At 35.1% G+C, this 15,978-nt stretch overlaps 2 protein-coding genes across 2 annotated transcripts; one reads left to right on the forward strand and one right to left on the reverse strand.

The window, feature by feature from the left end:
• Positions 1-139: 139 nt before the first annotated feature.
• LOC132607008 (laccase-4-like) lies at positions 140-3,803 on the reverse strand. Its single transcript, XM_060320791.1, has 6 exons — positions 3,671-3,803; positions 2,519-2,670; positions 2,142-2,386; positions 1,875-2,003; positions 606-1,535; positions 140-486 (listed from the first exon to the last, which is right to left on the reverse strand). Exons 1-6 carry the CDS (start codon positions 3,749-3,751, stop codon positions 356-358), a joined length of 1,668 nt encoding a protein of 555 aa, XP_060176774.1. The 5' UTR covers positions 3,752-3,803; the 3' UTR covers positions 140-355.
• Positions 3,804-14,349: 10,546 nt separating this feature from the next.
• On the forward strand, positions 14,350-15,978 carry LOC132607011 (uncharacterized). The gene is made up of 2 exons (XM_060320793.1): positions 14,350-14,814; positions 14,898-15,978. The coding sequence occupies exons 1-2, from the start codon at positions 14,488-14,490 to the stop codon at positions 15,339-15,341; spliced, it is 771 nt and encodes a 256-aa protein (XP_060176776.1). The 5' UTR covers positions 14,350-14,487; the 3' UTR covers positions 15,342-15,978.

Here is a 15,978-nt window from a genome sequence, read left to right on the forward strand (position 1 = left end):
GCAAAAACTCAGATACAAATTCAGATTAGTCGAGTGAGCGGATTGCAAAAAAACTGGGTGGTTTAAGCCCCGGGAAAAAAACTCATGATCGAGAAACAGTCAAGCTGTGTGAACTATATTGGGAGCGAAAACAAGAGAATAAGAGATAAAAGAAACAATCCATTTCTCAAACGACTGTGAACAACGACAACAAAAAGTGTATACAACACAAATATAATTATTGAAGTTTGCTTGAGCAAAGTTTCCCCACTACTTTTCACTCAACAAAATGAATACAACAAAAGCCCCACTACTCTTCTTTCGCAAATTGGATGGTGCAGCTTTTTTTGCACTCTAACTGATTTTCACCATTATTTTAGCATTTTGGTAGATCCTTTGGAGGTGGCAAAAGTGACTCATTAGGACCCTTTCCATTGTCTACAAGGAAAGCCATTTTCAATCCCCATGTTGTGTGTATCTCTAGATGGCAATGCATAAACCAAACTCCTGCAACGTCATGCACAAAATAAATAAAATTATCAATAATTACATTATAAGTGACCTGCTTGTAGAAATAACTTTTTCACTGTCAGTGCGTAGAAGTTAATCTCAAGAAGAGGACGTACCTGGATTGTCTGCACGGAATCTTATGGCGACCCATCCTCCAGAAGGCACACCAATTGTATTCCTTTCAACAGGATCAACAAGATTAAAATTCTTAGGGTCCGTTTTGGAATTGAAATTCCCTACTCCTTTACCAACTACAAAGAAATTGAAGCCATGCAAATGGATTGGATGGTTCTCAGGGGCTATAATTCCAGTATCCTGCATAACTAATTGAACTGTTGCATTATAAGGCAACCGATAAACTCTGGTACCGTTTGTCGTAGCCAAGTTTGCAGGTGGTACTGTACCCGTATAGTTGAAAACGAACGGCGGATTCGCTGGAAAATCCGTTGTGAATACGCCTTTTATGCCAAAGAAATGCGCTTGTAAAAGTGCGGTAGTTGGCATTACAAATGTAACATTATTTATACTAGCGACAACTCGGCTTCCATTAGCCGGTTTACAGGACGGACACGGATTGACTCCGAGTCCGACCGTGAAAAACAACGAATGATCTACATTTTTTGGAACTTTAGCAGGGTATTTTTTCGAATTGAGGCTTCTAAGAGAATCGAGAAAATTGTTGGCTATTGAAGTGGCATTTTTGGGTGGGGCCCAAGTGAGGGTCATGGGGGCACTTCCTAGTGCCCCCGAATAGTGCAACGTGGCAGTGGCTGTCACGTTGTCGACCGCGATAGGGGCGTCCATGAAGGGAGAAACAGCAACCATGTATTTTCCGAAACTTTTATCAGCTTTGACTATAACATTTGTGGTTTGGCCTGGGGATACTACAATTGTGTCGGTTTTGAAGGGTTTAACGTAAGTGGCGTCGACTTCAACTACTGTCAGTTTGTGGCCAGCAATTTTAAAGAAGAGTTCTTCATTAAGTCCAGCGTTGATCACTCGTAACATGTATGTTTTTCCAGGAGCAACACTTAATGTGTATCCACCTGCATAATATATGGTCCAAAAATCAAATTTGTAGTACTATCATGTAGCACAAGCTATCTAGACAAAATAATACTCCCCCTATCACATTGTATATGACATTCTTTTTTTAAGTCTAGAAAAATGACACTTTTCTATATTTGAAGACTCTTTAAAGTTAAACTTCTCATTTTGCCTAAATAACATGCTGATATCCGCAAGAAATGCATGATATATTTAAGATGACAAGTTCTAATTATAATTATACTTTAGTATGTGACAAAAGTCTTTATTTCCAGCTTCAATTTTGTGTCTCGTCAAACACTGCCATATAAATTAAAGGAAAGACCTATAAGTATTACCTTGGGTCGGACAATTGGAAACAGGTCCTGGATGACCATTGATTGTGTGAGCGTCGGAGACATTAGGGGCTAATCCTGAACTTAGAGCTTCGTTGATCACAGCTTCAGTGTCAGATTTCCACCATTCACCTGCATTACATCATTAAAATTTTCAATTATCCCTTGGCTGAACTTACTTCATTATCTAATTTTTCAACGAAGAGAACGTTGTGGATATCAAATATTGACTATCAAATTATTGATAAGTGAAATAGTATATATGTTCACCTAAAACAACCACAGCTTCATGGTTGGGTTTGGGAAATGGATATGGCACACCACGTTTAGGCAGGACGACAATAGCACCATGGACAGTAGCCCTTAGCCACAAAATATGAGCATGCCAAAAGAGTGTACCCCTTTGGCCGGTAATTGTGAAATTGTACATGTAGCTTTGGCCTGGTTGAATCGGACACTGTGTGATATATGCTGGACCATCTGCCCAACCACTTCTAAGTTGTCTGATACCATGCCTGTAATTAAGTCAAAGGGCATCCAGGATTTGTGAATACCTTGAAAATCTTGATTTTTAAGGTAGCTAATGAATGAAGGTACGTAGTTCGTTGCATCATGCATGGTAAAAAATCTATAATTATTTAACTTACCAATGGATAGAGACATTATATTTGACATGGTTAACAACTCTGATAAGCACTCTATCATCTTCTCTAGCATAGATTGTGGGTCCTGGGAACTTTCCATTAACGGTGACAATGGGCTTGCTCGAACATAGGCGACTCATGTTCCTCGTTACCACCTGGAACACCAACCAGATCCTAATTAAGGAAACGGAGAAAAACAATATACTATAGGATTTAATTTAGATATATTCAAATTGTTCGCGACCACTATATTAAAAATGTTGTAACAAGCTACTTTTGTTATTTTTTCAAGTTATTAATCTCCTTACTATGAATGGTTTATATAAGTTAAATTGAAAAATATAACTTGTTCATTTTTATAGGAAAGTGGCTCATTTGCTTCACTTTCGGATGCCTTAAAAGTAATGATTTCTGCATGTCTTGGCTTCCACCAATTTGTTTTATTATAACAATGTCGTATTTTAATATTTTTTTCCCCCTCTCATTCTAACTACGTTGCTTATTGGAATTTACTCTTACCTTATTTGCATGGGCTTGTCGTTTAAGACATCTACTTAACCTTTCGAACTTTTCTAAATTAATACTCCTTCTGTTCTAATTTATGTGACATTTTTCACTTTTCGAGAGTCAATTTTACTAAATTTTGAAGCTAAATTGATTTAGACTAACTCAATATTTTAACATTAAATTTATATATTTGAAAATTACATGAAAAGTACTATAAGTTGTAACGTTTCTCATATCAATTTGATGAAGAAATACATCTTAAAATGTTAGTCAAAGTTCATGCAGTTTGAATCTCTGATAGTGAAAAGTGCAACATAAATTAGAACAGAGGGAGTACTTACTGCAACGTTTTCTGACAGTTCAATCCTTAATTGTGGATGGAAATGCAGAAAAACTTTAGAAGTATTATCTTCTCTTCTTTTCCCCAAGAACCGGAATAAAAAGAGGAAGACAAAACTTCCTAATTAGAAGAAGAATTTAATGATTTCTTTATGGTATCGATACGTTATTAATTAAGTTGGTTGTCTCTTGAAGCTATAATAACATGACTAAAAATGTTCATTGTTCTTTTATAGCACAAGGGTGCTTCTTAGCTTTAAAATATATATATAAGAGAAAAACGAAATAGTAGTTATTAGCACTACTTACATTGAACTTGTAATGGCGAGTAATGCCCAAAGCTGGATATAGGCAAGCCAAGAGGGTGAAAATTCGAAGCCAAGTCTCCATTTTGCCTTTTGATAGTTCTATTATGTGTTTTAGAATTGCTGCATTCTGAATTTGTGACCTGCCAACGCAAAGTATATATAGGTGAAAATGCCCTTTGATTTAATTTGCTGGTCTGTCATTTTTCTTTAGTTAGGTAATGATGGATATTGGTGATTCCTCTCCTTCTACTTCATCAGCAACAATGAAACTTCTCTTAGCCAATTTCTTGCATGTTACATAAAGTTTATTAAGTGGACCCCATGTTAAGCTGTTGAGAGACTGTATTTTCTTGTGTACTCTAAACTTAAAAAAGAAATTCATTTTTCAGTACCTGATTAATTCCTTCATTGATTATATTACTTATCTTAATGCAACCAAATAAATGAATATCTAAAAGTAATCTCTGATGCATCTGAAACATGAGCTGCCTTGGATGAAACTGGATTAATTTCTGTAATGATTCTTGGACAATCTTCATCATCTCATGAGCTACCTTTCGATTTGAGTTAGATTCAAAATTCATCTTTTTAATCTTTTTGGACCCACATATTGTTTTGTCCGCACTCTAGATATTTGTTCCTCGGTGTGTGGGGGTAGTTGAGTCCCACATTGGTTATAAATGTGATTGATTTCTTTATATGATCTTGGACAATTCTGATCAACTCATAATATAGTTTTGGGGTTCACTTATGTCCAAAATGTATTTTCTATCAATATGTCTTTTTTTTTCTCTGAAATTCGAAATAGAAAATAATATTGTGACAAGTTATTGAAACATATATAGTATGATTAAATAAATAAAAGTGCACGCTATCTCTCTAACAATTTAAAGATTGCCGATTGGATGCCATATCTAGTCTTTTATCTTATCTCAAGAAGAACGAGGAGATACAACGCGCGCGACAGAATGCAAGAAATTTTTTAGACTTAGTATCGGCAGACTTGAAACACAAATAATATCAGTGATTTAGTAAAGATGAAGCCAGTGTTTTAAGCACTGAAAGGGAGTAATAACACAAGAGTGGAGGCAGAGAAATTAATTATAACAAAATTCCCATAATAGAGCATATTATTTTCTTCCCGTAGTTTGAATATAATATGTTTACAAAGAAAAAAAATGTAAGCAGCAAGACAACAAAATTATAAAGTAGAAAATTGTTTTTTCTATAAAAAGGATCTAGGAGTTATACCTTACGTGGAGACTTTGCCTATAGGCCTCGTCCTTTGCATGAGGCAGCTTTGAAAAATACTTTTTTCATATTAACATATTGTATTAATACAAAAGCTTCTTTTGAAGATCATGATATACAATACAGAGGCTAAAAGTGAAAGAATAATAGAGACCTGTTCAAGTTCCCTACAAGTTTTATTTTACAAAATAATATACCTGAACCTGATTTGTTAGTTATCATCTCAAATGACTAAATTAGCAAATCATCATTTTCTCAACCCAAAGAAAGAAAAACAAAATACACGTTCGAATTAACTTTGAAAATTGGATGCTAACAGCTATCTGGTACCTACTAAAGGTGGTAAAATGTAGTTGTTACATTGTTTTCATGGTTTAGATCACTTACCATTAGCTAGCCTACACAGAATATGATACATTATACATTGTTTCAAAGCTAAGATTAACCCAAACCATGGGTCCCATTAGCTTATAAGTTGTCATCCCTCTTTGCTCCTTCTACCCACCCTTCAGATACGTATCCCATGGCGGATTAGGATTTAAATTTTATGGGCTCATCATGTTACTTAATTCACTTATTATTTGAGTCATGTATTTAAAAGTTAATACAATAACAATACATATTTACTGAATATTTTAACACATGTACGGAATTTAGACCAATGCTACTAAATTAAGTTGAACCCGTATTGTAACACCCCGTACCTTTAACCTAAGCTTTGACCATGATCCTAGACTTAGAAAACCAAATAAAGAATGTGGGAATTGGAAATTTCCTCTTCAGTTGTAAGATGGTGGTTTACGCCCATGAACAGTGACCGTATTTCAGTATACGGCCCGTAATTCAAGTCGTAAATTGTTATCAAGGATTTCTGAGCATTCTGGAATTTGGCAGTTGGATGTCATATGGTTAAATACGGATCGTATTTCAAAATACGTCCCGTATTTCAAAATTTATTTGGAATTTGGGAAAACTTCCTTGATGAAAGTTGTATAGCTTTGAAATACCTTTCCAACAGTATATTATGGGGGTCAAACGGACATCTGTACAAAGAGTTATGACCATTTTACTGAAGAGACGCAGTGCAGTCCGTATTTCAAATTACGGACCGTATTTCAAAATACGGCCAATATTTAACTGGGCCAAAAATTTAATTTTTCAGAACAGTATATATTCGTCCATATCAGTTCAAATCATTATTTTTCATTCCTTCAAGCCCTAGAACGACCTCCTACCCTCCTCCATCATCAAGAACACCAAGGTAAGCCCATTCTAATTATTCCAACTCAATTCTAACATATATCCTAATAATCTAAGCAAGAAATTATTGTTCCTAATCTAGGGTTTTCAAGAAAACCCATCTCAAGGTTCAAGAATCAAATTTAGGAAATCTTTTTCAAACCTCAAGTCTCTAATTCAAGTTTTGGAGCAATTAAGGTATGTAGAACTTCCATCCACATGTGGGAATCTCTACGTTCTTCCCCATTCTCCGTTTCTTGATATCCATGAAGTTCAAACCCTAGGGCATTAAACCCAACATATTGGTAGCCCGTATTTATGTATTTATGTACATGAATTTTGTATCTATATTCGTTATTGTATTCCTAATCTTCCATTACGGTTATTAGGAACCCTAGCTTAATCCATGAATTCTTCCTCATGTGTTCTCATTATGTTTATATGAAACTTTATGATTTTATGTAGCAAGTTACAAGCATGTTTTCAAGTCAATTATATATATATATATATATATATATATATATATATATATATATATATATATATAATTATGAACTATTGTTATTACTCATGAATCAAGAACATGTTTGCAAGACTATTGTTATATCCCGTATTTTGTACATTCGGATGTTTCAAGATAATCGCGATAAGTTAAGGGCAAGGCTATTATTTTCCTTCCGATTTTATTTTAATACACAAGTTGGTTATTAGTGGTATGGAAATATTGAGAAAGGCTAGGGGTAAAAAGGGAAAAAATAAAAAAATGGTCATGAAAGCCACCATGGCCGTGTGGCTTAAGTGGGTCCCACCCATGGCTTGGCCAATTAACTCAAGCCATGAGTGGGGGCATGTGTCCACTTTATATTTGTAGGAGCCATGTATATATATAGATAAGTGATGACCAAAGCAAGGCATATTCATCATCTTCACAATTCAAGAAACTTCAAGAAAAATATAGAGGCATTCGGCCATGGCTAGCAAAATTGATGCCATAAAAATTGATCAAGAAAAATAATTTTCTTCTAGCATTTCAACCAATTGGAAGGCCCTTATTAACGTGGAGTAGTTGTTGGAGCAAGCAAAGCATTCATTTGTGCAATTTACCAACCCTAACCAAGTTGAGAAGTGAAAGGGTAAAGATCTTGGGAAAGCCGAGACTTAAGTTCGGATTAGCTTAGGAAGCGGACAAGGTATGTAAGGCTTACCCTTTCTTTCTTTTGGCATGTCCTAGAGCTAAGTAAGGTATGACACGCACCTTGGGGTAACTATATTCTTTAATTCCGAGCTTGTTTATGATTCTTATTCACTTCTTGACATGAGCATACTTAGTATAGTCAAGCTTATTGTATGATTGAATAACGAGCAATGCATAAAGAGTTTCTGTTCCCAAAAGGGTTCTATAAGGATTAATGTCCCTAACTTTCATAGGCGGTCTCGGATTGCTTTGAAACGTTCGTAGAGGTTTCTGTAGTGAATAATGTCCATAACTTTCTTACGCTAACCCAGATTGACTCGAAACGTGTTTATGATCCTTCAAGTGTCGATTAGTGTACTTACCTATTGAGTCCTAAAAATTGATTTATATGCATATGGTTTCTCACTACTCTGCTCGTGCATGCTGTCAATACTTCTTTCACCGAGTCCCGGGCCGGGTATGTTATCGTGCACAGTGCCACTGCATCATTCACTGAGTCCCTCACTAGAGGGCCGGGTACGGTATATATATATATATGATGACATGATGATATGATGAGATGATGATATGTTATGGCGGCCAGGAGGGCATATGATGACTTTATTCACCGAGTCCCTCACTAGAGGGCCGGGTACGGTATATATATACATGATGATATGATAGTATGCTAACATGATGACATGATTTTATCCACCGAGTCTCATAATGGTCCGGGTACGGTATATGATAATGATATGCATGATTTTGTTTTGTAATGCACAGGTACAGCGATTTCTTGATTATCATACTTGTCTCCTGGAATCTCTATTTCAGTTATGATCTACCTAATTGCATTTCATGCCTTACATGCTCAGTACATATTCCGTACTGACCCCCTTTTCTTCGGGGGCTGCGTTTCATGCCACGCAGGTGTATACAGATGAGTAGAGGATATTGCTGGGAGATGTTCCAGCTGGACTGACGATCTCCATTTCTTTCCGGAGTGTTGCCGAGTCAGAGTATCTACGTTATGGTATATAGCATGTTAGAGACTTTGCAGACATAGTCATATATATAGGATGTCAGTCTTGTAAGCGGCTCTGCAAGCCGACGTACCATTATGCATTATGTTACAAATTCCATATGACTACAGATCTTACTTGATTTGAGAACGACGAAAAGAATGGTTTTGACAAGTTTTCATTATGCATTTCATTTCGTAACTTAAGAGTACAGTGAGGTTATGAACATAACGAGAACTAATGGGGTTCGCTCGGCTTTGAGTATGGGGTCGGGTGACCATCATGCCCTATCAAGATTAGGGTGTGACAACTATGACAAGTTATCTGATGAAACCATATTACAAGATATTTCATGAAACCATGTTACAAGTTATTTCGTAAAATCATGATTACAAGTTATTTAAAAGTTATTTCACGAAAATTATGGGCTTCTTAGCCAACTATATCATGTTCATGTTTTTGGGAATTGCTTAGTTAACCGAGAAGGCTCAGATAGCCTGAAACTACGTTGCCACCGTAGGATAAGGGTTGTCAGCAAGGAGGCAACACCTTCATTATGCAGTTTGGATCCTTACATGCTTATTATTACTTAAATCTCATATCCCTAGCAGGGTGTGAGTGCTCTGCTGGTAGGACGCAAGTACCAGAATCATGTTGTCGGTTACACTATAGCGTTCCCCACGTTACAAGCAGTTTTACATACATGTATTTCCATTGATTTACTGTTTTCAGACTTTACTCAAGTTTCATGCTCATGTTCAAGTTACATTCAGTTTCAGTTCATCTCCTATACCTATGTTGTGCCATGTTCTTCATTTCAGCAGGTTTTACATACTAGTACTATTCACCATGTACTAACGTCCCTTTTGCTCAGGGCCTGCACTTCATGGTGCAGATATCGGTTTTCAGGAGCATACATCTGCGCAGTAGGATCACTTCAGTTATCCGCTTATTGGTGAGCCCCACTTCTCTCGGGGTTCAACATAGAGTCTGCATTAGTATTCAGTTTATGGTAGTCCAGGCCATGTCCTGGTAGTTAGTATTCAGAAATGTTTTAGAGGTTTCATAGACAGATGTTAGTTCACCGAGTCAGTTGTGCTTTCATGTTTGCAGACTATTATGTTTTCATGATATTTCATGCTATGAGATAATTTCAACACTTTATTCCGCAAATTACATTTTCATGATTCATTTAAATTGCATCATATAGATTATATTGTTTTGATGCCCATGTTGACAAGCAAGCCATGAGGTTCGCTCGGACACATGCAAGCAAGGCCCGAATGCCGTGTTACGCCCAGGCCATGATTCGGGGCGTGACACGTATCATACCTTGTATATCTACCTCCCTCCTGCCTCTTAAAATAAAGGGAAAAGAACCACAAAAGAAAAAGGAACTATAAGAAGGAAACTGGTTGTGTCTGTATAAAAAAGAAAGTAATCGAGGAATAATTGATCTCTAGTAAACGATAGACTATGTTTCACTTTCACGTAGGATAGAGCACTTTCACAAGGTAATTAACATCACAGAATTTCTTGATATATGTTTGTATATTTCTGGTATAATGTGAAAAGAATTATCAAAAACGAAAGAAAACAAAAGAGAGATGGTTTATTCGTCATTGTCGACGTACGTAATATCAAGTGAAAATTAGGCTATTTTCGTTAGATTAGGTATTCCAATATAATAGTTTAAGATTTTTGTGCCGTAAAATCTACACTAACTGATAGTTCTTAGCTTACTTAGTTAGCATATACTCGATGTATCATTAACAAACTTATCTAGTTGATTTTGTCAAGTGAAACTAATGATGAGAATCTACGTCGATTGTCAAGTGACCTAATTTTTATAACGAAGCGTAACGATCTGAACCAAAGCTTATGCATACAATAGGTAGGTAAACTATCATCTAGGTGGATTAAGTGGCCAATTAAATTGTGCCAGCTCATTTAAATTGTGCCAACTCAATTAAATTGTGCTAATTCATTTTAATTGTAAATTCACTAATTTGTAAATTCGTGGAGTTTTGACCATTAAAAATTGGGGCTTTTGGCCTGGTTGGATGTGCAATGAGGTGGCGCCCCCTTTGGTGTTGGTTTTGCTCCGATAACGGTGTAAAAAGTGTCTAAGTGGAATAGGAATGACCCACCTGAAGTGTCTAAATGGAATAAGGGTGACTTTAGGTGCTCAAGTGAAAGAAGTGGACGACCACAGGTGTTTGTCAATGAGTTTGGCCTTATCATAATATACTAAAAGTGGAAGAAGCCCCATAGTTGGAAGTTGGATTACGATAATACCTTTCAAAAGTTAAACGGTTTTTTTTATCCTTCAAGCAAAAATTACTATAGCAACATTTTTGTACAAAGATGAAATTACACATATTACTAAAAAATAAAATTAAAACAACATATTAAAGTAGGCACATTGCTATTAGTATTCGCAACTAATAATTATGCAATTAAGTCTCCTCAATACCTATCATTATTATGAGTTCAGAAAAATCTGGTCGGTCAAACATGAAAGCAAATGAAAAGACAATGGTTACAATCTTATCATTAAGTTAAAGTAGTGTAGGGAATTAGAAAGAGCAAAATTCAAGTCCTTTTTCTCTGTATATTTATGGCATTGTACTACATTTGGTTCTCTGAAGGTTCAACTAGCTAAACTTGACAGCCCTCAGATTTTTAAGTAAAGAATTAAACTTATATTTCAATTAATTAATGATAAAATTATACTGCAATAAATTTGGTATACCATTTTTCCCTTGATGAACACAAAATCGTGAAAAAAGCATTTCCTTGTAGATAAATAGTTAAGTCTCTTGCATATCTATCCTCCTTAGTATGCTCTTTAAACGAGTAACGGCCCTCAGTTTACGACATTTCAGAATTAACACCCCTTCACATCCCTGCATCCCTCAATTTAAAAGACGAGTAAGCTCTCTTCCGAAACTAAGTGAACTATTCCTCCAGACTATACCATTTTAAAGATACAAAAGCCAGACCAAATTGGAAAAGCATAAACCACTAGGACAATTGTTTATTTATTTAAAAAAATTCTACTGCTAACTATTTCCGTGTTTTCTTATGTTTATGTCCGATAACGTTTTGAATTTGTCTAAACATTGTTCACAGGGCAAATATAAAATGCTACATGTGGTACCTCTCCTAAGTCTTGGATTGCCGTACATCTCGAAGGAAACAGTGAACTTCCCATGAGTTACAGTACTGGTAAACATTAGGCATGCATGAGAAATTGGTAAGCATCGTTTGTGTCATCAAATTTAAAATCTTCTGCATTCTGCTTTACAATATTTTCTAACTTCAGCTTACAAGTTGTTACCATTTTAATATGTTTTGATTTCAATTTTATAGCTCAAAGAACTTTAAAAAATATGTACAAATTCTATATTAACGATTTTGGGATAAACGTGCCACGCACGTTCCGGAGACTAGTTATTATTAAAGCATGAATATAAATGTTGGTCGACCAAAATATCCTTCAAAATATTGAACGACTTTTATACCTTAACTATTTAATTACTTGTCAAAAAAGTTAGTTCCGCATTGGATATAATTGTAACATTTAATAAATAAATAGTAGGAACCTGAAACCAACTAACAATAGGATCATTTAAACTTTAACGGGATGTAGTGTTCAATTAACATTAATCAACCGAATTGCATGTGTTATTGAATATATCATGTCAATCCCGCATCAAACACATATTATCTCTATATATTAGGGGTCGTTTGGTTGGAAACAAGTTATCCCAGGATAACTTATTCTGGGATTAGTCATCCCGAGATTAGTTCTTCCACTATCTCACAGGGATAAAATAACACTACAATCCCTGGATAACTAATCCCGGGATTAGTTATACCACCATTTTATCCCAACCAAACATGGGATCAATTCATCTCAAATATAATCCCGAGATTATTTATCCTTATCCCTTATACTAAACGAAGAGTTTTCATTGTAAAAGCCACTTATACACCGAGGAGATAACAATTTTTTATTTAATTTTTATTTTTTTTATCTTGCTTTATTTATATGCAAGTTGGTTGATATTTTGTTCACTCTTTATATGTTAAATTGACACGACATGGCGCAGTTACAGCTTACCGAGGACATGACCTTAGATAGGAGGGTTTGGAGGACCCATATTAGGGTAGAAGGCTAGTAGATAGTCTCATTACCCTGCCTTATTAATAGTCGCATTATCGTAGTATAATTTCTTGTGCTCTAATTTATGCTATTATGCTATTATCTGTTATTTCCTGTGCTTTGATTATTCTATGTTATCTGTGTTGCTTGCGTTACTTCATTTCCATATCGCTTTGAATCTCTTAGCCGTATCTGACCTCTTTTTATGTTTTTATTGAGTCGAGGGTCTCTCGGAAACAGCCATCCTACCTTGGTAGGAGTAAGGTCTGCGTACACTCTACCCTCCCCAGACCCCACGTTGTGGGATTTCACTGGGTTGTTGTTGTTGTTGTTGTTGTCTTTATATGTTAAATTGAGAATCTTTATATGTATGTAGGCATGGTTGGAAGTTGAAAGGGAGATATGTTGATTTAAAGATTGAATTGTAAAGGGACGCTAACTACTAAAATACGGCTCTAAATTTAAAGAGTTAGTGGAACTATATACAATGTTTGTTAGTTATTTTTTTTTCCTTAATAATATGATCATGCGCTTTTGCTTCTTCCGTATATTCGAGATTGATTCCGATCGAGCTAATTTCAATAGGAGGACTTGAAGAGGAAGATATTAGTTTATTAGTTATTGGACGGTTTTAATTTGTGACATCAACCGAAAAGAATTTATGAGGAAGGTAGAAGAATTAAAGATCAACTAATCCTACGGTGTTAAGCAACTAAGTCGGTAATGTACTTTGTTTTTAAAAGTTTAAGTTAGTTCAGGACTCTTCCTTTGCAATATCGGATAACTTGATTGCACACAAGAAACTATTACTTTGAGTTATTATGTAATCTAAGTGGAACTACGTTGAAAGCGAAAAATTTTGTTATCAAATAACCCAAAATTTTGTTAACAAATAATAATTAAAATTATAATTATAATTATTATAAAAAATGAATCTTCAAGACAAATTATTGATTAACTGTGTATATACGTGCAATTATAATCAACTAAATATCGATGTTAAAATATTAATGTGCAACGCGCATTCATAGAAACCAGTGTATGTAAAAGATGCTCATGTAAAATAATATTCAAAAAGTTTCTACAATAAAATTTGTAATTTTTCTAATTAATTATTGAACACCTATTTTTTTAATAGTAGAAGACGGTCCGAATTTGCGAGATTAGTTTTCAGACCAGTCACCAACTTAACAGCAATTTTAAATTTTGTAAATTGGATAAAAACTTAAAACATTACATTTGAGAATTAAACAAACAATGAGCAATGCTATGCTATCTACTAGACATAGTAATATTTACGTTACTCTAATATTCCGACTGAAGTTCATAATCATGGGAAAAATTTAGCGTCGACCTAATTAAAATTGAACCCAAGTAAGGTTTTATGATATACTATAATTTATCATAACCAAAATAAGATTCTTCATACACACCAAATCATCACTTATAATGATCTAAACTTTGTTGGAATTTCTAAAATCACTGGCTCCACTCATTCGAGGCCTACCAACAAGAACAACAATAAAGCTTAAAGAAAACAACATTTATTGTGAAATAAAACTACCAAGGATACTACTATTGATAGGAGTTGAAAGAAAAAGAGTAAGATATAAAACTATTCTCATTTGTCAAGTGCATATATACAATATAATACCCTATTGAATTAAGCTCCCTTTTTTATGCAACATACATATTTGCAACCCCAAAAAAAAAGTTTTCCTTTTCAGATTAAGGATGTAAGAAAGAGGAATGCATAAGCTTGAAATTTCTTTAAGGCCCACAAGGACCACCAAAAATAATGACCAATTCACTTCTCTTTCTCAAAAAAAGAAAAATGAAATGGATAATGTGGTTTTAATCAGAGGTTCCAAAGTTCTTTCATTGCATCTCTCTCATTGTCCACTAATCTTTTGCTCTCCACACTCTTCTTCCTAACCCAAATTTTGTGCAAATTTCAAAGAATGATCCATCTAAAATCTATTCATTCCTCTTTGACACCTAACCAACAGGCTTCTTTTAATAAAACAAGCCATTTTAAGAGGAAAAAGACCTTCATTTCCTTATGCAAGTCAAGAAATTCAGATTCAGATAATCCTACACCTAAAGGAGATACCCGTCAGCAAGAATTGCTTGCCACAATTGTTCTGCTTCAAACACAGAAAGTTCGTTTAACCGAATACTTAGATGAAAGATCTGCATATCTAACACAGTTTGCTGAACAAGCCAATACTGAAATGGACCAGATTGGTGAAAATGCCCTCAAAGAACTAGATGAAGCTGGTGCAAGGGTCTGTTAATATAGACATTGGATTTCAATATCTGAATAACACAGTTGTTTATTTTATTTTATTTTTGTTTCTTTGTTGAGCAGATAATGGGAAATATAGAGAACCAAATGCAAGTTTTTGAAGAATCAGTAGGATTGAACAAACAGGAGATAGAAGAGAATGAAAAGAAGTTGGAAGAATTTGAAGGCCAAATGGAGGAGGGAAGAAATGAATGGCTTTTCTTTAAGAGCTTAAGGCAAAGACGACCTCTGGACAAAGCAAAAGCTAAGGAGGAGATGGAGAAGATTAAGCAACTTAGTAGAGAAAATGCTGGATCAAAGACTAGAAGGAATGTTTACCTTGCATTTATAGGCCTTGTAGTAATTGGGATTGCAGATGTTTTCATCTCTTCACCTTCTGATTGGAGAAAAGGTGCAGTTCTTGGGATTATTTTGGTGTGTTTGCTTTCTCAAGTCATCTATGAGCAGAGTGTTTTATCAGGAACAGGACTGGAGGGAAAACAGAAATCCAAAGAAGACAAAAAGTGAAATCCTCTCTTTTACAGAAAAGCACTAGTATTGTAGAACGAGTTATAACCCCATAATAAAATCTCATTACTTGAGGCTGATATATCATGCCAATTTTTATCTTGCATCATGCATGTTTGGTGACAATACTGCAGCCACCAAAGTTGGATATGTATCGGATGCTTTATGTCATCAACGGAATGATACCTGCTGAATTGTAGAGACTACAGAAGTTGTAGGACACCAGATTTGGATCTACTACATTTCTTTAGTTATCAGTGTTAACATGAAAAAAAAATAGTAGATGTGATCTGGAGAAGCACACCATCCCTCAAGAATCCCCAAGTCTAAGAGGAAAGGCTATGGAAAGATTCTTATTCAGAACACTCAAGAGTATCAACCAAGGGAAAATTTCAGAACAGAGTACATATGTCTTTAAGGAAACAAAAATAATCAGCTCCTTGGCATTTTTCGGCACGTCAAACATGCCATTCCATCAGACCGATGATCAGGTCATCTAGATGACAGATACTTTCTGGCAGGGGCAAATGTAGTGCAATAGTTACGGGTTCATGTGAACCCAGTAACTTCTCCGTACACCATGTATTTGTGTTAAAAAGTACATTAAATATATTAGAATACATAGCTCGGAAACCCA

The sequence above is a fragment of the Lycium barbarum genome, chromosome 8 (genome assembly GCF_019175385.1).
Source record: "Lycium barbarum isolate Lr01 chromosome 8, ASM1917538v2, whole genome shotgun sequence".
NCBI lineage: Eukaryota > Viridiplantae > Streptophyta > Magnoliopsida > Solanales > Solanaceae > Lycium > Lycium barbarum.

Excerpts from the sequence above, each read along its gene's own strand:
- LOC132607008 (XM_060320791.1), bottom strand. The coding sequence starts at position 3,751 with ATGGAGACTTGGCTTCGAATTTTCACCCTCTTGGCTTGCCTATATCCA. Across the intron at positions 2,671-3,670 it reads CTCGCCATTACAAGTTCAAT|GTGGTAACGAGGAACATGAG; the intron begins GTAAGTAGTGCT and ends TTGGTGTTCCAG. Across the intron at positions 487-605 it reads ATTCCGTGCAGACAATCCAG|GAGTTTGGTTTATGCATTGC; the intron begins GTACGTCCTCTT and ends ATGACGTTGCAG.
- LOC132607011 (XM_060320793.1), top strand. The coding sequence starts at position 14,488 with ATGATCCATCTAAAATCTATTCATTCCTCTTTGACACCTAACCAACAG. Across the intron at positions 14,815-14,897 it reads TAGATGAAGCTGGTGCAAGG|ATAATGGGAAATATAGAGAA; the intron begins GTCTGTTAATAT and ends TTTGTTGAGCAG.